Source organism: Macrosteles quadrilineatus, unplaced genomic scaffold, assembly GCF_028750875.1.
Source record: "Macrosteles quadrilineatus isolate MER2022 unplaced genomic scaffold, UCM_ALF_1.0 Scaffold_4__1_contigs__length_99947679, whole genome shotgun sequence".
Classification (NCBI taxonomy): domain Eukaryota; kingdom Metazoa; phylum Arthropoda; class Insecta; order Hemiptera; family Cicadellidae; genus Macrosteles; species Macrosteles quadrilineatus.
This window is the reverse complement of record NW_026542597.1, coordinates 42,664,883-42,683,637: the sequence shown is the minus strand read 5'-3', so window position 1 is coordinate 42,683,637 and position 18,755 is coordinate 42,664,883. Positions and strand designations below refer to the sequence as shown.

Here is an 18,755-nt window from a genome sequence, read left to right as displayed (position 1 = left end):
TAACCTTAAAGTTGTAGTTGTGTTGACTGTTAGTGTACATTATTATTTTGGTGAATAGTGGTAAAAGGGCACAGTGTAGTGAAAAATAGCGTTCGTACCACGGACCGAAATGTTTTTGCAGCTTTCGATCTTTTTAAATTCTCGATTTCGTCTCGAACTGAAAAACTATCCCGAGCCGGCAAAATCTCATTTTCGGCTCTAGGTACGAAATATACTATTTTAAACCGATAGGCCCTTAATAAACACTAATATTTATTTATATTGATATTTATGTATTCTATTTAGGCCCTAGATAAATATGCACCATCAACATAGTTCCTTTTTCTGCTTATAGTCTGTTTCAATAAACACTATTAATACCAAAAGTTTGATTACGGTTGTTTCAATTTCTATAAGAATTCAATTAAAATCACTCACTGAACAGTATGGAACACAACTTGGTACAATTAGTCATTGAATGACAGGCGCGGTAGTATTTCGACCGCCTGTTGCGCGTGTTATAGACATTCCGCAATAAACACTGTTATATAACAAGGCGATAAACGATAGTGATACAGATAAATACACTGATTTTGCAACACTAATATTTTCGTCTGGAGTTCCATGTGGTTTTCGACCTCAGTTGTAAGTCACTGTACGCAAAGTAGGGTTAGAGGCTAAACGGGTGAACTTACGGGCCATAACCTAAACCGCGCCCAGCTGGCATTGTTGATCTAAAGCCTACGGCAAGGTGCGGACTAAATCAGTCGCCGATACAATAGCCTAGTTCAGTCTTTCAATGAATGAAATGCAGTAGGCTATGTGTTTTAGACCAAGAGATCTACTTTAAATGGGAATGTACAAAATTTTATCTAAATTTCGTCAACATAGAACTATAGTTGCCAAAATGCTGCGAAATCATGTTAAAATATCTAAAACTTATATTTGGGGTGTGCTGCTAGCTAGCCACTAGTTTTATCTAGACTTCGGTACAATAGGGACGGGTTTTATACACTGTTTATAAAAAATTGATGGGGTTGGACCACTTTTCCTTAAAAAGCGTTTGTGGTTATTAAAAAACTATTGCTATTGGCGTACACGCTGAAACAGAATGCCCAAAAATAGTATGGTATTACATAGAGTTGTGCCATAAAAGGTGTTACCATAAAGTATTAGATTGGATTAAACATCCAAAGTATTCTAAAAATAATATTTTATCGTTATGGATATGAGTTTTGTTTGCTATCGATATCTTAAGAGTAAACCAACATCGACTCGTATAAAAACGTGATTATTTTAACCGTCAATATTGTACTCTGCTATGATCGAATATGCAAGGAAAACCTGTAAAATGTAAAGGAGTGACATTTGAACATCACCTTTAATGATGTTCGTTTAGAATTCCGGATATAATAAAACCAATTTGGATACGATATGATGAGAAGAGACCACAGAAAAGCCTCCTTACAGTTGCCTTAGTTAATGGTATTATGCACTTTATGACCACCACAGAAAAGCTCATTGCATTTGCCTTAGTTAATGGTATTATGCACTTTATGACCACCACAGAAAAGTCATTGCAAATGCCTTAGTTAACGGTACTTTATACTTTATGACACATCTATAGGTAGTCGAACAAAAGGAGTAGATTAAACCAATACAAATAAGTTTAATTTTAATAATTTGGTCTTAAAAACAAAATTAATTTGAATTGAAGTCGAAGATTTTTATAATAGAATATTATTTAAAAATAGTAAAGCGTAGTTGATGGTTACGAATGGTTCCTGCTACTGTATAACTAAGGTCTGGTATGCTTTGGATTTCATTAAGAATGGACGTCTAACCTCGGGGTCACACAAGTTGTAAAAGAGGTCGAGAAGTACCAGTACAAGTACTCTGTGAATCGTATTACAATTGTTACTCTAAACTTGTACTTAATTCTTATACTCTAGGCATAGCATTCCACGAGCGAAAAGGAGACTACACATACGATTATGTGAGATCTAAAACCATTATCGACTACATTCGCCAATGTGTGGAAATTAGCGTATAATAACCCAAACCGGTTCCCAGGCTTGTCCACGGATTACATTGTTTAGCAGACTAAAGCCGTTCCGTAAGTAATCACTTACTTATCACAAGTTAAAAAGATTCATTTAATATTCACACCTAACTGATTGTAATGCATTAAGTTGTTTGCCGTTATTTTTCGTAAACTTTGTTGAGTTACAATTGGTGCTTGAACCTAATGACATTAGCAATGCTTAAATGAGATAAAGGTGTGAAAGAAGTTTCTGTTATGTATCTTTGTCGTTTATCAAGACTAGCATTTCAAAGCAACAGTCATTTATTTAACAATAAAAAATGCGTATTCATCCTTTATTGAGATATATTAATATTAGGTAAACTTACCGGTAAAAAACTAGTTCAACTTTACCAATACAGAATGATTCTTATTATGATGACAATAAAAAAATTAACTCACTTAATAACGTACAAACCTATAAACTTGGTTTCAGTAACAAATAAAAGTTATCACTAAACAAGTTATCTAACAACACTTTAGCCCAGTTTTAAAAGAAACTGTTGGCGGCAGTTAGTATTCGGCTAAAAATATAGATGAGAGCATTCTAACTTGGACAACTGGTTTGCCATAATCGTTTAACAAATTACAGCCACCAAAACGACCGTTGCAACACCTGGCAGAACTGCTTCAGGTAACTGTGCTGCTGCTTATTGGAAAAGAGCCAAAATATTCAGCTTTTGGGATAACATGATAAATTAGCGATATTTCATTGCTTTTGAGTACCTCAAACACTGATGTTAATGCATAAAAAATCATATTTTTTAATTACATATAAGTTTTCACTCAAATCTATTTGAACATAAATTGAATAACGAGTTGAAATGTGTGATTTCTATATTTAGCTTGAGAATATAGGGGTTTATTACACCACGACCATTAAAATATTAAGTACGTATCGTTAATTTTAACTTTTGACTGTTGAAAGCTGTAAACAACATCTCATGTTCTAGAGTTAGAATGACAATAAATGTAGTTGATCCCCCGACATTTCCGTATGTATCAATTAGTACTATTAGTAGTCAATTAGTAATACTGTAATAATGTGGAATATGTCAACTTTTCAATTGGACATAACTGAAACAACAGCATAAGTACAATTAAACTAAAGTAAATGTTACGTCAAATTTAGCCTATATCGAAAATCAAAATCGAAATCTATCTCATATACTAAAAAACCTTTGCAAAACTTATGACAGCTAGCCTGACCATACCACTGGACTGAATTACACGTGGTTGGTACCAAATGAAAGATATTTACCTGTAGATGTGCAGAATCCCTTTATAAATTGAATTAGGCTCACAAATAAGCACAAAAAATTAGTTTGAAATCTAAAAAAATAACATGGGTCTTGTGGGTTGCCATGGTGATGACGAAATAACAACAAAATATAAACAGAAAATCAAAACAAATGGAAGATATTCCAATCACATGTTTTATTTACAATGTGTGGGGAAAATAGAGAAGTCTGTACATTATTTAAGTAGGGTTTTCACACATGGAGCGACCTCTAGGAACATATTATATAAAAATACATATGGAGACTTTTCTTATGGAGATTTAACATGGGACAACATTTTAAAGCTTACGACAGCGACCATAATACTGGACCGAATTACACGCGGTTGGTACTTAGTGTAATTGTCTCTATATTTGTCCATTTTGCTTCGATTTCCGATATTACTTGACTAAGTGTTATAAAAACAGATATTAAAAAATCTATTTACAATTTAACATGGGGTAAAATTTTAAGTCTAATAGGAGTGAGATCTGGAGATCTTGGACAGATTTACATTCAGGTTGTGTTAAATGAAATGTTCCCCATGTGCCTGAAAAGTTTACTATTCCTTTAGTGAATCTTATATATTAAAACGCTTTTGGAAAACTTATGACAATTAGCCTGGGAGCCTGGCCATATTACTGGGCCGATTTACACGCGCGTTGTACCAAAAGAAGGTTATAGAAGAAATTCTAATAGCATGTTTTATTTACTGCGTGGGGTTAAAATAGAGAAGTTTGCACAATACATACTTTTGGTCAAGTTTTTTACCACGGGGTGAGCTCTCATACTTATTTAATACGCAAGCAGGATTTTTGTGACAATTACTCCTCCGACACTACTGACCCGATTGACATGTTTTTGGTGTCATTGGAAAGAGCGTAACGCGAAGTTGTGCAGGCAACTTTATTTTTAGGCAAAAAATTGAGAGTGAGGCCCTGGTGCCCTTTAAATTTCGTATTTCTCAATAAGATTAACATTGAAAATTACGACTGTTATTCGTTTTAAAATGACGCCTGTAATACTTAACAATTGCCCGAATTCGAGCAACAGGGACACTAGTAATTGAATAAAACCTCGCTACAGTTGCGCAACAGAGAAGGGATATCTACACAATGGTGTCCAAAAGGCAATGGTTGAAGCCTTAAATGGAAATGTTTATTTATTTAAAGTGATATACATCAAAATATAACTGCTGCAAATTCGGTTATTACATTTCATTAGGTAAACTAATATTTCTGGAATATTATTCATAAGTCTCAGGTAGGTTTGCAGTTGCAGACATCTTAAAATGCAATTTTAACATAAAAAGCTTACATAATAAATGGTTAAGAATTACCTATTTCATACTTGCAAACCGAAAATTTTACTTAGAATATTGTGTGATTGAAATGAACGTTTGTTACAGTAACCGGAGAGTAATGCGATTTTATGACCAAAAGAAAATGACAGAGACTTTAACGGTCTGTGGTTTGGTGTGTAGACTTACACACATTTCCCCACTAAAGAGGCATGACAAATTTTCATATTCGTACTAAGTGGTTACAAATTTATTGTTTTAACTTTTATGTATACGTGTTAATAATCACCTTTGCAAACTAGAACCTTGACCATAATACTGTGGTCCTAATATATGTCAATCTAGTGAAACTCCCGAAATTTCCTTATCAATAATTACAGCTTTGCAAAAACTGGTTCAGATCGGCAATAAGGTCAGGCCATATTGCACAGAGGTAATGTGACCAACCATTGCGTCACTGGAAAATGAAGTTTACCACAACATTATTGTGACACAATAACATAGAATGTGATCGCCGCCGGGGATCGAACCGGCCCCGCGCCGCGCCGTAACAGCAGGGGGCGGATCTGCAAACACGTGTATATGTCCTACAGGCAGAGGAGGGGGGAGATTTACCATTAGCAGAATTCGCTATTTCAACTATGTGGTCCTAGATTAATGGAGACATTATCTTAGACAACCTAACTAGCAAAAAAACCTAACTAGCATTAGCTATTCAAATTCGGTAACCTAGTTGCGATTAACCTTGCTTGCGGCCCTTTCGGCACGTGCAAAGAATTTCGCACTGATAGAAAGGCCGCGCCCCCTCCCCACCCTGGCCGCCTAAAGCCCTAAGTATATATACCGGCCGGTGTTAGCAGGGTGTCATACGGTACTGCACAACTGTGATCATGGCTTTCAAGGTGGGTGAACAGTGCTCAGTGCTTGGATTTGTGTAGTGTTTTAAAAAGTGTTTGTGTCAAAGTGTTTATCGGTTAAGTTTAGTTTAAGGATTCGATAAGTTTATATGTATCTGCACTTCATGCTACTTGAGTTTTTATGAAAAGAAGTTAGCTTTTTGTAGTGCTTATGATTGGCGGAATGTAATTGTTTGAACACTTAGGAATATTATTTTTGAAAGGCAGTTTTATTTAGTAGCATCAATTTATAGCCGAATGTAAAATCAATCTAGTTTCAAATTAAGCCGGCTCGGGTCCAAACCGGCAAACTCTGGAATTAAAGGTTTTTAGCAATGTCCCACACAAGCGATTCGCTACGATTCTTTTCAGTTTTTTGTTTAGTATCATTAAGGTTGGTTATGTTATTGTAGGACAATTTTTGCGATTTACTAAGGGAAACTTACACATAAGCAATACGACTTCGGAAATGTTGTCACACTATGTGAGAATATATTAAGATATATTATAAGTTAGATATAATAGTTATGTCATTATTACAGATAAAAATACTAACGGTGTGTTAAAACCAACGAGAAAAAATATACCGGCTCGTTAACTTAACTTATCAAGGCATAAACTACATTAATAGCCTAGAGTAAAAACTGCTTAACCCTAGGACGTTTTAAAACTTGACAGTTACCTATGGCAAAAAATTAAATTAAATACAAAGAATTTTATTTTGACAAATAATGTTTACAATGTAAGAAGAAATTAAGTTTGCAGGGACTTATTGTATTTAAATTATTTATTATTAATAAGATAAAAACAAGCCTAAGAGTACTAACTTGTACACTGATATGATATTCACAATCATAAAAGGTACACTATTTTTTCAAACAAACTAATGAAAATACTGATGTTTAAGACCTTTAAGATAGTAAACTGTATTCAATTAGATATGTTCTTTAAACATATATTTTAACATCAAAATAATTAGAGTAATCAGGATAAAAATCTGAATAATTATTTTAGATGTGTGTTCAAAATACGTACTATGCAGATACTAAATACAAAAACGGCAGCACAAAAATATTTATTTTGTTAAAAGAAAAAGAAAGTATATTTTAAAAGTAGACCAAAAAGTATATAAACATCTGTTAATTGAAAGAATATTCTAATTTGTATCCAGGTACAGATATATTTGTTTTATTCCACACAAAATCTTTCTTCTTATTCATTGAACAAAATGTTCCTGTACAGTAACATCTTAAAAACTAAAACTTGTAAATTAAATAAGAGTTTAACGAGGATGGGAAATCATTAAAAATCAAACTTACTAAATAAATGTATATTAAAGTTTAAAAATGGATATTATTTCATGATTCTGAGATTTTTAGTAAACATGTAAATTATTAGTAGGCCTAAGTATGGTTGTAATGCTTCATAAACATATATTTCAATTAGGTACCTCGAACTACAGGATTTCAAATAAATAATAATCTTAAACAGTTCCAATTATATTGCGTTAACTTCAGCAAAGAATATACAAGGTAGTACGTAAACATAAATTTGATAGACGTCATTGTGAATTGTGCCAAACATCGTACCAAAACCACATTTGAATCAAACGTCAAACCTTTCCTGGACGATCAATACAGTAATATTAAGATTACATTAACTATGCTGGATTTTATTGCACTAAACTTTGTTTTTTATTTGGGTTGAGTAGCGATGAAAACCTTTCAAAAACTAAAAGTCCAGAATTTATGCCCTTATTATGCAATAGAATGTTTGGACTTAAAGGGCAAAACATTTAACGATGTGTTGTAAAATAACAAACGAGTATTTAAATGACTTATAACAAGATTACGAATACACTAAAAATTACGAAATGAATCGTGTTATTCCTACAACATAGGTTATTTAAAAGTATAAGGTAGGTTTGATTTCAATATGTATGCCAAAGTAGTTGCTATAGTTGTAGTTATAGTATTATTGTTTCAGAGAGTGCAGGTTTTTCAACATCTCATTATAAGTTCATTTGTGTTGACAGGTTTTCGTCGCCGCCTGTCTGCTGGCTGTAGCCGCCGCTGCGCCGCAGTACGCTCCTGCTCCTTACGCCCCCAAGCCTTACGCTCCTGCCCCTGCCCCATACGCTCCCAAGCCTTACGCCCCTGCCCCTGCTCCTTACGCCCCTAAGCCTTACGCTCCTGCTCCTGCCCCCTACGCTCCTGCCCCTGCTCCTTACGCTCCCAAGCCTTACGCCCCCAAGTACGCTGAGCCTGAGCCCTACGACGCACACCCCAAGTACGCTTTCGACTACGCCGTCAACGATGAGCACACCTACGACATCAAGAGCCAGCACGAGGAGCGCGACGGAGACTACGTCAAGGGAGTCTACGAGCTGTACGAGCCCGACGGTAGCAAGAGGATCGTCGAGTACTCCGACGACGGATATGGTTTCCAGGCTGTTGTCCACAAGGAGCCCGGCAAGGGATACGCTCCCGCCCCGGCTTACGCCCCCAAGCCCGCTTACGCTCCTAAGCCTTACGCTCTTGCCCCTGCTCCTTACGCTCCTGCCCCTGCCCCTTACGCTCCTGCACCCGCCCCATACGCCCCCGCTCCCGCGTACCCCAAGCCCGCTTACCCTGCTCCTGCTCCTTACAAGAAGTACTAAACCTGTGATAAAACTAGTTACTTCCAATTTTCATCTCCATCTTCCTGTATATATGACATGAATCACTAGTTGTATATTTTTGTATTACTTTACCAAATACATTTTCTATAAAACCTACTTAATAGTGTATTACTATTACCACATTCGGTTATATCATAATTATAGGTTAAAGTCCCTAACGAAATAGTTAGTTAAATTGATTTAGATTGAATTATATGTGTTCGTGTGTATGGTGAGTTTTTAACCAGTCGGAGTAAAACAATCCTTTTTGAAGATATTCTATTCTAAGGAGAAAAATAAAACCTGCAAAGTTGATGAATCAGTAGTCAACAAATCCAAACTCTTAGCTGCTTCAACGCTTTGATAACATCAGCAATAACAGCAATGAAGTTTGATTGCCATAAGCAAAATGTTAAAATATATTTCACTATGTCAAACAATGCTTTATCTGTTACATTCAATGCAAAATAAAGTTGTCGATCCATACTGGTGTAAGATATACAACACTTTATTTTAAAATTATGTTAAGGGTTTATACAATTACATTAAGTGTATAGTACTATTTTAAGAAGCCGCTTAAACCGTTATCAGATGAAAACAATAATATTGGATTGTATAACTGTTTAAGTAAATTGCAGCTCTTCGACTGAAAACTTCGACTCGAAAGAGAGTTTTTTTTTCGAATAAAAGAGAGCATAATATATTAACTTAACTCAAAGCATAGTATAATATGAGCGGAGAAATGGTTTTACCCAAGTCCATAAAAGCCAGTTACATAATCCGAGCCCTTAAACAGAAACAACTGTAATAGCAATACTAGTGACTTCAGCTGCGCTTTTTCCATAAGTCATTGAAGAATCTTTGGTGAGCAGATATTGACGCATATATGTTTTAATTTTTAAACTATCGTACAGAAACACAAAGCAGATTATCCTAAGTAAACAAATTTAAATGTAGAGTGTTTAACGAAATTAGGAATAACATCAAAGTACAATAATAGTGAATAAAATCACACTGAAAAACAATCAAACTGAATAAAAAGTCACACATACTTGTAAAATGATGGTTTTTGGTATCATACACATGTAATAACATATTTAATTGGCAGGGTTTACCACATCAGGAACTCTAATTATTTTCGTGATAATTTGAAGACAAAAATTTTGAGTACTTTCTTAATCATTTTGTTTAATTGCATGGTTTATCTATTCCCCTTGCTGAAGAGGACATAGCCCTAAAAAGGCCTCAGTTTTAGTAGTGGTTTAGCTCTCTGGACTGACACATTTCAAATAAGAAGAAAAATATATTTATACATTATTGAAGAAGAGCAAACAATATATGACATAAATATTCAGTTCTTAAAAATGACTGTGCACATTTTTTATTAAATCGTTGTTACCAAATAAAATAGGGTTTACCTTTCGTCTACAGCTCAATAGACTTTCGTTACGACCGTTTCGGCATCATCAGACGTCAAAAAAGTTAGTTACAACTCATTGTAGACAAAAGTTAGACCCTATTTTTTAGTTACATCACAGATCGGGGATAACATTTAATTTTAATTAATCGTTGTTAAGTATAAACAACGATAAAACACGATGATTGTGGGTTATAAGTATAACATTTCCGTTTGTTTGACCACTTTACACAGGGTTTTAATGCAAAGGGTAGTTCATGAAACCAGTAGGTGAAGTAGAAATAGTGAGAGGCTGCGATATACTAATGATTATATTAAAGGTAGAGTGAATTTATCAGTATTCACATTTTATAGTTTAAGATGAAATTTCCAGCTTTAACCAATTACCATTATTGACTTTTGCGCTGTGTCCCAATATTCTTCTTTCCAGAAATTGAGAAATTGAGAATTTGATATATGTTATGAAAAGTATTATTTTGTGTGAGATGAACAACTTTATACCCTACAAAAATCATTAAATCAGAAGAATAATTAATTATTATAATTAGTAGTATGCTTTTTGTTCAAAGCTACTTCAGAAAAGTATGACAAAGTATTCTCCACAATGAAAGCCTGAAATCTACTGTAGTCTTAAGTCTGAAGGTTAAATAAAACATGTAAAGCAGGAAATAACCCATTAGAAAGATGCATGTGTTTGATTACAAAAACAAGAGAAAAAGGAAAAATTTCATATTTAGATTAAGAATAATTACTGTGCTAGTAAATGCGTTTTTTAAACTTTCCAGTACCTAAAAAATCTAATAATATACATTATATTTATTCGATATTTAATAGTAACTAAAAATACACGCGTTTAGTGTAGGGGCAGTAAATGATTAATACGTTCAAAGTACGGGGGCCCGTTGACACTGTGACATGTAAATTCATCATAATACACCCTGTCATTGTTCGAATTATCATGAATTGTGTCAGGATGGAAGCAGAATAAAGTTTATTGAACGTACTAATGAGTGTGATGTGACATCTCTACCTAACTCATTTATCTCGTTAATCTGTGTAAAATAAACCGACAAATGTTTGTAAACAGAGTGACAGAATCAAATTCGATCGCCGACAAGTACCGTGACGCGGCATTACGTGGGCTACATACCAGATTCACAGTGTCATAGTTCATCATAGGATGTATGGTTCCTTACAATCCATACTCAAACATGGGAAAAAGCTGGTTCTTATGGATATGTCCATAGTCATAGGCACACACACATTACACTTTATTCAGCACCTACCTAGCGTGGGAAAATGATAAAGAGCTAAATTTTAAAAACTTCGAAACATTGTAAAATTAATGTAACGACAATTATTCACTATTTAAGAAAAATGGGTGGATTACAGCTTGAGGTGGGTTCTAAAGAGCGGATTCATCAAATGGCTAATGTACATTGGTGACGAGCAGGATTTGAACCCGAGACTTCTGGGACAGAGTCCATCACTCGATCCGTACTAGCCGCCCCCCCAGTATTAGCATAAGGACAAATCTATTTTCCTTACAAGTTTACACAAATAATAGCAGCCAAACTTTAATCACGTGCATGAAAACCCTAAAGAAAAAGAAAAAGTTACGGTAGCCATAAGACACGTATCGCTTTGCACAGAATGCTCTAATAAAATTGCAAGTACAAATCCAGTTGAACGAGCCCGGCTAGAGATACAGTCTATCGCACGCAGCCACAGGTAAAATAGTACTTACTATCTAAACCGATCTGCAATACCCATTAATATCGAATCGAAGCGAATTGTGCAACAGTTGTAAGTCCGCGGTGCTGCCTACGAGAGCCGCAACATATTCGCAAGTTACTGAACTTTGTACAATAAGTTGTTGAGTTATTTAACAGTGCAAGTTGTTGAGTTATTGAATCAGCCGCAGCGCCGGTGAAAGGTGAACTTGGGTGAGTTTACCGCCTGTGACACTGACCTACGACTGGCACATACCTGAGTGGCGATATTTGGGCTGTAGTTGCACAACCAATTTGAATACTCGTTGATTAAGTGCTATTAAATAACCCAACCTGAATTCGTTGGGATGTGGTCTGGTTACACTATGGTTTATACATTTCTGTTAATGGTTTCTTGATCAGTTGTGAATAACATTATTTACGAATCGAAGGATTATAGCAAATCATTGACCTAGACACGTTCTTTAAGTTTTCAACTAGTAACGATACATCCACTAATCAAAGCACTACATCTTACGTATTATTATAAATAATTTTATGACGGCCTACATTTTGTGTAGAATTTATTAATGGCTCAACATGAAACATTTTAGAAGAAAATTTCGTTGAAATAATTCTTCCATAGAGACAAAAATATTTAATTATACAAATAAAAACTTAAACTTTAAGGTGTGCATTAAAGTTAACTGGTAACTGTATAGGTAAGATGTCAAGCATTTTCCTAAACCCACATTTAATCTACATGCACACATTTAATCTACATGCACACATTTAATCTACATGTATTTTAATCATATGGAAATCAAACGGATCCATCCTCAATCTTACTTTGGGATTCCATTGATCCCAAATCTTGTTTTCAAAAACATTTCTAGCATATATTCAACCTATGTTAAAGTAATTTCTTTAGTTTTTTTCAATAATCGAGTTTATGTTGGCCGAGTACGTAAGTTTATATACAAAATTATCCAATTTGCAATTGAGAAGGATGTTTTACTTTATATAAAACTGAAAACATTTAAAAGTGTATCATCCACAGGACATCACTGATTGAAGAAAACACATCTCTGTAAACGAAGTCGAATGCTTAGTCGAACTTACGTTAGGAATATAAGATGCCTTTTATATACTTAGTGATTTATTTATTCATGTTAATGGGTTAGTATTAAAAGGTTACATTGCGAAACATATAGGGACGACAGAATATTCCATTGAGAGGCAGACTAAAACAGATATTTTAAAAATTTTGTTTGAAAGGATATTCTTGAGATAAATGAAAAGTTTTACAACCCAAAGAGGAATAAATAATTTATTTGCCAGAAAAATCTTCAAACCCCGGATCGTATGTACTTACCATCGTTACATTTATTATTTTAGATACTAATATCAAGATAATAATATCAGAGAATTACTTTTTAAAATAAAGTAAATTGCTTTTAAATATAAATTCTATCGAATTATTAACTACAAATATTTTTGTATGGCAGTTCAAAGATTGACAAATGACCGGTTTTCCCCAGAACTTTTCGGGTAAACTATTCATCGATATTCTCATTCATGTTTGACCAATAGCTGCTTCGATGACTAAACTTCGAATCTAGACCGCATATTCAAATGGTCCAGCTAACCTAGATCTTAAAGTCCTCGCGGGCCACCACGTGCGAACCACGTGGACGAATTCGCAAATGGTGAAAGGCCGCGCCCCCTCCCCACCTCAATCGCCTAAAGCCCTAAGTATATATACCGGCCGGTGTTAGCAGGGTGTCATACGGTACTGCACAACTGTGATCATGGCTTTCAAGGTGGGTGAACAGTGCTTGTGGAGTGATTATCAGTGAACAGTGTTATTTATTCTAAGTGTTAAAAAGTGTTATTATTATTAGGATTAGGAGGAATAAATAGTTAATTCATAGTTTATAAGTTCGTGCTGTGAGTACGCAAATTAAATACTAGGGGCATGCAATCCACCTTTGGGGTTTAGTAAGAAGTCAGAAAGTCTATTAAAGTTTTTAAATAAAAAAACCATATTGTTAAATAATAATTTGAAAAAATTAACATTATAAAAATCCTACACATTACGTGTACTACCACACAACTCACACGTTTTACAAACCCAAACCAACGCGTTTTAAGTTCATGATAAAATATAAATTAAATTATGGCGTTTAGAAGTAAAATTATTATAACTATATATTACTTGTAGGTTAAACATGTTGCTTATCATTTCGGAGATTTTAAATATGTAGTACAAAACATAAACTGTAAAAACTAGTGATAAACGTTGGATAATAAACCAAGTCAAATAAACAATCATTTATATATTTTTTTATTCTAGCAATCTAAACATGCTTTATGTGATACGATGCTCTACTAGTAACAAGTGGTAAATACGTTGTACAAATATAAATAAATGTACAAAAACTCTATACGGCGATATAAACATCCCAATAATGTAAGCTATTGTATTCGGTCATGATCTATTCTAGTTGATAATACTACGTCAATTTATAATAATATTTAAGTTGTTTCATTTTATTGCGGTGGTTGGAAAGAAAATACAGTGTTCTTGTACGATTTGAAACAATTTGTTAACTTTAAATGAAGATTTTACTTAATTTTTAAACTTTGCTAGTATTAGTGTAGCTTTAAGAGAGGAATAGCGTATTATTAATGGGTTTTCCCATATCTCGTTTAAGACAATCTTAATAAGTTTTAACATGCAGTAAAAAAATGTTTAAACAATTATAAAACCTTGTTTTTCAATGTAATAAAATTAACGAGTAATAGAAAATATGATTTTTGTATACTTCTAAAAAGTATTATCGACTAAAATAAATCACGGTAATATAATATAATAACCATGGCACTAAAACTTCATAGGTATCATTATACGAAAGGCATGATTAACTAGCTGTGAAAGTTAAAGTAGGACATCGTTTAAAGTCTACACTATTTTATTTGTTATCTTTACTCATCGTCTGAAGTTATCAAATTATGATTGAATTGAATTAGAAGGCAAGTTTAATTCCTGACTTTATATCATACATCTCATCTGTTTAACAACGTTTATTAGGAATATTGGATTTTTTAACTGTGTTTCGGCCATACGAAGGATAGCTCTAAAAGGATTAATAAGATTAGGGGGTATCTCTGTCTCAACTAAGGGAGTATGGGTATTAATTTACAAAGGCTAAAATATGTCAAGTATTTTAGCACACAAATAATTTATTTAAAGTAATTATGAAGCAGGCATTTTTTAGAAGAAAGAAAGTGTTCCAAAATCGTTTTTTATCATTGCCTTGAAACAAAAACAACAGCCAAATAACATTATTTGCTTGAGATAACAGGACATTATAAAATGAAAGTAGTGGTTTAAAAACAGTTAACAGTAAATTCTATAAAGAATTCAAAGAATTACGAGTGCATGACCATTAACGGCCATCAATCCAGGTACAAAACCTTTTAATATAACTAAAACATTTATTGATAAAACTAATTAAATCGGGTTATTTCCAGATCTTCGCCGCCGCTTGCCTGCTGGCTGTTGCCACTGCTGCCCCGCAGTACGCACCCAAGCCTTACGCCCCGGCTCCAGCCCCCTACGCTCCGGCCCCTGCTCCTTACGCCCCGGCCCCAGCACCCTACGCACCCAAGGCCTACGCACCCAAGTACCCCGAGCCTGAGCCCGCTTACCCCAAGTACGCCTTCGAGTACGCCGTCCATGACGACAGCACCTACGACATCAAGAGCCAGAAGGAGGAGCGCGACGGAGACTACGTCAAGGGAGTCTACGAGCTGTACGAGCCCGACGGCACCAAGAGGATCGTCACCTACGCCGACAACGGATACGGTTTCGAAGCTGTTGTCACCAAGGAACCCGGCAAGGGCTACGCTCCCGCTCCAGCTTACGCCCCTAAGCCCGCTTACGCCCCAGCACCTGCTTACACTCCCGCACCTGCTTACGCCCCAGCACCTGCCTACGCCCCCGCTCCAGCTTACGCCCCTAAGCCCGCTTACGCCCCAGCTCCCGCCTACGCTCCCGCCCCAGCGTACCCCAAGCCCGCCTACCCCGCTCCTGCGCCTTAATAGAAGTACTAAACAAATTAGGATTTTTTAATTCTCCATTCCATTGTACATATGACATCTCATTAGTTGTATATTTTTATATTTTGCCAAATACAATTTTGTACAAAACTTATTCTTTGTTGTTATGATGTATTTGTACCTTCTCCTAATGGAGCCAACCCAAAAACGTTGTACAGTATTATTATAACTTTTAACATTCACAAAGCTTTTTGTACTAGAAGTTATAAAATATTTTACATTTCCGATATGGATTTAAATCTAATTAATCCATAATCAAGAAAGATACATAATTGAACACTTGCCAAACCCTTGTTCAATGAAGACGTTTGGTTTATAATAATATATGTTTATGTAAAGCTGCATATTTTATATTTTGAATTTCTAATCATGGTTCACAAATGTTGAAAATACCCCAACATGGGTGTGTGAAATTTGGTTTCCTGAGAAAACTTTCCCCTTAATTTTTGTTAACACCATTTTAAAGTTTATTTTGTTCTTAGGAATATGTAAATTTACAAATTAACTATTCGTGAAAAGTAAAAAATAATTGTAAAGCTTGTAAGGGCTAAGTATTCCGTAGATGCTACTACTCTTTACCATCATATTTACAGCTTCATCTACGCAAATCCGTTGTATTTGGTACCCTGCATATTGTAACTATTTTATATTTCGTTACGTTTCATTCAACTAATAATTTTGCAATAAGGGTTTGAATAACATTACTTCTTCATTCTGTATTCCCGCCTCATAGTATGCTAGGGCGTCTCTCAAAGTATTTAAACATTTACAAAGACAGGATATTTGTTACTTCAACCAAATTATGCCTAAAACGTATGAAAGCGTTGTAATGCTCTATGTGCACCTGAAGTATTGAATTATATTTTTTTAATTGGGGTTTTAAAATTATAAGGCTTTTTCGCACAAATAACAAAACCTAAAGTTACCAAAAGTTTAGTTGTTGTTAAACATAAACCACATGTGTGGTTTATTTCATTTAAAATAAACCATGATGTTTTTATGAAACTACTAGCTGTACCCGCGGGCTTCGCCCCGTTTAGCTTCATAAGTATTCGCATGGCTCATTCACGTCCTGGTTGAAGTTCGTTCGCTACGCTCACTCACCTTTAGGTTGGAGCTCGTTCGCTGCGCTCACTTGCCTTCAGGTTAGCTCGTTCGCTACGCTAACTCGCCTCAAGGTTGAAGTTCGTTCGCTACGCTCACTCACCTTTTGGTTGGAAATTAGCTGTTGTCATAAATAAAAAAAAAAAAAATAGTGCTGCACCCTGTTGGTAATCCTTGAAACTTTTATGCTGTTGAACATCATAGAACAGAACCAACTTGTTTAATTGAGACAGCTGTTAAGATTCATTAATTCCTTTTAAATATGAAAAATCATAAGATTAACATGGGGAACTACAGAGCCACTGGGGCGGAGCCCGAAAGGGTCTTTGAGATAAGAATATGCTTTAATGTTAATCGGGAATGTGAGCTATCATCATGCCAAATTTCAGCCCAATCCGTCCAGTAGTTTATGCGTGATTGAGCAACAAACACACACACAAACACACACACAAACATACACACAAACATACACACAAACTCACAAACTTTCAGATTTATAATATTAGTAAGTAAGATTAACAGTACCAGCTCAAAAGATTTTCCAAATCCTTATTTAAGATGAGTTTTATTATACGTGCACACATGTAATTTTGTTCTGACAATACAGAACAAATTCATCGTGTATTTGATAAATAGGACAAGGAACGGCTTTAAATTAAGTTACAATATATTGTATTTCAAATGTACCTACTAACAAAATGGCATCTTGTATTTTATCGTGTATGTATGTTTTAATTACATTTCCTTCGTAATTATAAGGGTTATATAAGTAAAGTGTTCAAAGGGTCTTTAAGTTACAGATGGACAGTATATATTCTTTTTTAAGTGTGTAGTTGCATTCGTTGGTTTGCTTCGTTCTAATCGCTTACTGTAAAACCAACTTATTTACTTAATAAAAAATCTAAAATTTCACGAAGCATGGTTTTGATTCATCAAACATTACTTAAGAGCAAAAAGAGCACGGACAAACTTACGGAATTACTACAATGAAAAAAAGAAAGTTACTTAAGTTTACTCAGAAAAATGAAGCAACGACTGCTTTTACAAGTGTGTCAAGCAATTATACAAAAATGTGGAACAGTAATACCGTAATACCCTTGCCACAGCATGTACCTTACTTCCTTGCGTATATATTTCAACAAGTGTAGCTGTAAATCGAACTAATATTATAAATGTAAAAGTTTGTGTGGTTGTTTGTTTGTTTGTTTATTAGTTTGTTTGTTCGTTTGTTTGTTTGTTTGTTCGTTTGTTTGTTTGTTTGAAGTTCAATCACGCATTAAATACTGGTCGGATTGGGCTGAAATTTGGTATGATGATAGCTCACGTTCCCGATTAACATATATACATATTCCTACTCAAAACTCCTTTAGGACTCTGCCCCACTGGCTCTGAAGTTTCCCATGTTAATCTTATGAGTATTTATATTTAAAAGGAATTAAAGAATTTAGTCAGCTGTTTCAACTGCACCAGTTGGTTCTATGATGATATTCAATAGCAAAATAAAGTTATAAAGTTTACCAACAGGGTGCAGCACTAAAAATCTTTTGGAATTTATGACAACAGCTAATTTGAACCAAGCAAGTGATACACAATGAGAACTTTACTTTACCTTTTTTTCGTTTAGGTGCAGTGGTAGAACATGATAACTATGGTAGATGTGCTATAATATAGCATACCTAAAATTAAAAGAACCAAATTTTATTAAACAGTGTCCTCTCCCATTGCAAACCGAAAGCTTGGGCATAACTGCAAAAAACATTTTAAATACTTATACGCCAACCCCGTACGAAGGACGGGTACTCTGCTAGTAAATAATACGAGTATATTGTATGAACACTAAGAATTATATTCTATCTAGGTACGATGTTTTTATTCGTAATCCTGGGTAGAATAACGTTAAATTCATTACTTAAGCGTATTCGTCACTTCAATCAAATTTATAACCTCCAACGATTTACTGTTTTTATGACCTGAAGTCAGTTTTAAGGTATTTTTGTATCAGTAGTTAACAGCGTTTGGTTTCTAGTCAATTCTTTCAACTACTAAGACCAAACGATTAGCAATATTGAGCTACTGGGTAAAGCACATACTGTAAATTTACCCCGAAAATGAAAAGATATACTTTTGGTCTGTAAACTGGGTTGTAAACCCTCACAAGAAAGGCTTCATATTTTACAATAGAATATAAAAATTACCATCT

General features: G+C 34.6%; 3 protein-coding genes across 3 annotated transcripts in view; 2 read left to right on the top strand and 1 right to left on the bottom strand.

Moving 5' to 3' along the window:
* The window catches only part of LOC128991335 (neurobeachin-like protein 1), a 423,043-nt gene that overhangs the window by 277,098 nt on the left and 127,190 nt on the right, over nt 1-18,755 (bottom strand). The gene's annotated exons all lie outside the window — the stretch shown is intronic.
* Nucleotides 5,520-8,314, top strand: LOC128991346 (cuticle protein 7-like). Its single transcript, XM_054414152.1, has 2 exons — nt 5,520-5,544; nt 7,574-8,314. Exons 1-2 carry the CDS (start codon nt 5,533-5,535, stop codon nt 8,195-8,197), a joined length of 636 nt encoding a protein of 211 aa, XP_054270127.1. The 5' UTR covers nt 5,520-5,532; the 3' UTR covers nt 8,198-8,314.
* On the top strand, nt 13,081-15,545 carry LOC128991350 (cuticle protein 7-like). Its single transcript, XM_054414157.1, has 2 exons — nt 13,081-13,149; nt 14,864-15,545. The coding sequence occupies exons 1-2, from the start codon at nt 13,138-13,140 to the stop codon at nt 15,431-15,433; spliced, it is 582 nt and encodes a 193-aa protein (XP_054270132.1). The 5' UTR covers nt 13,081-13,137; the 3' UTR covers nt 15,434-15,545.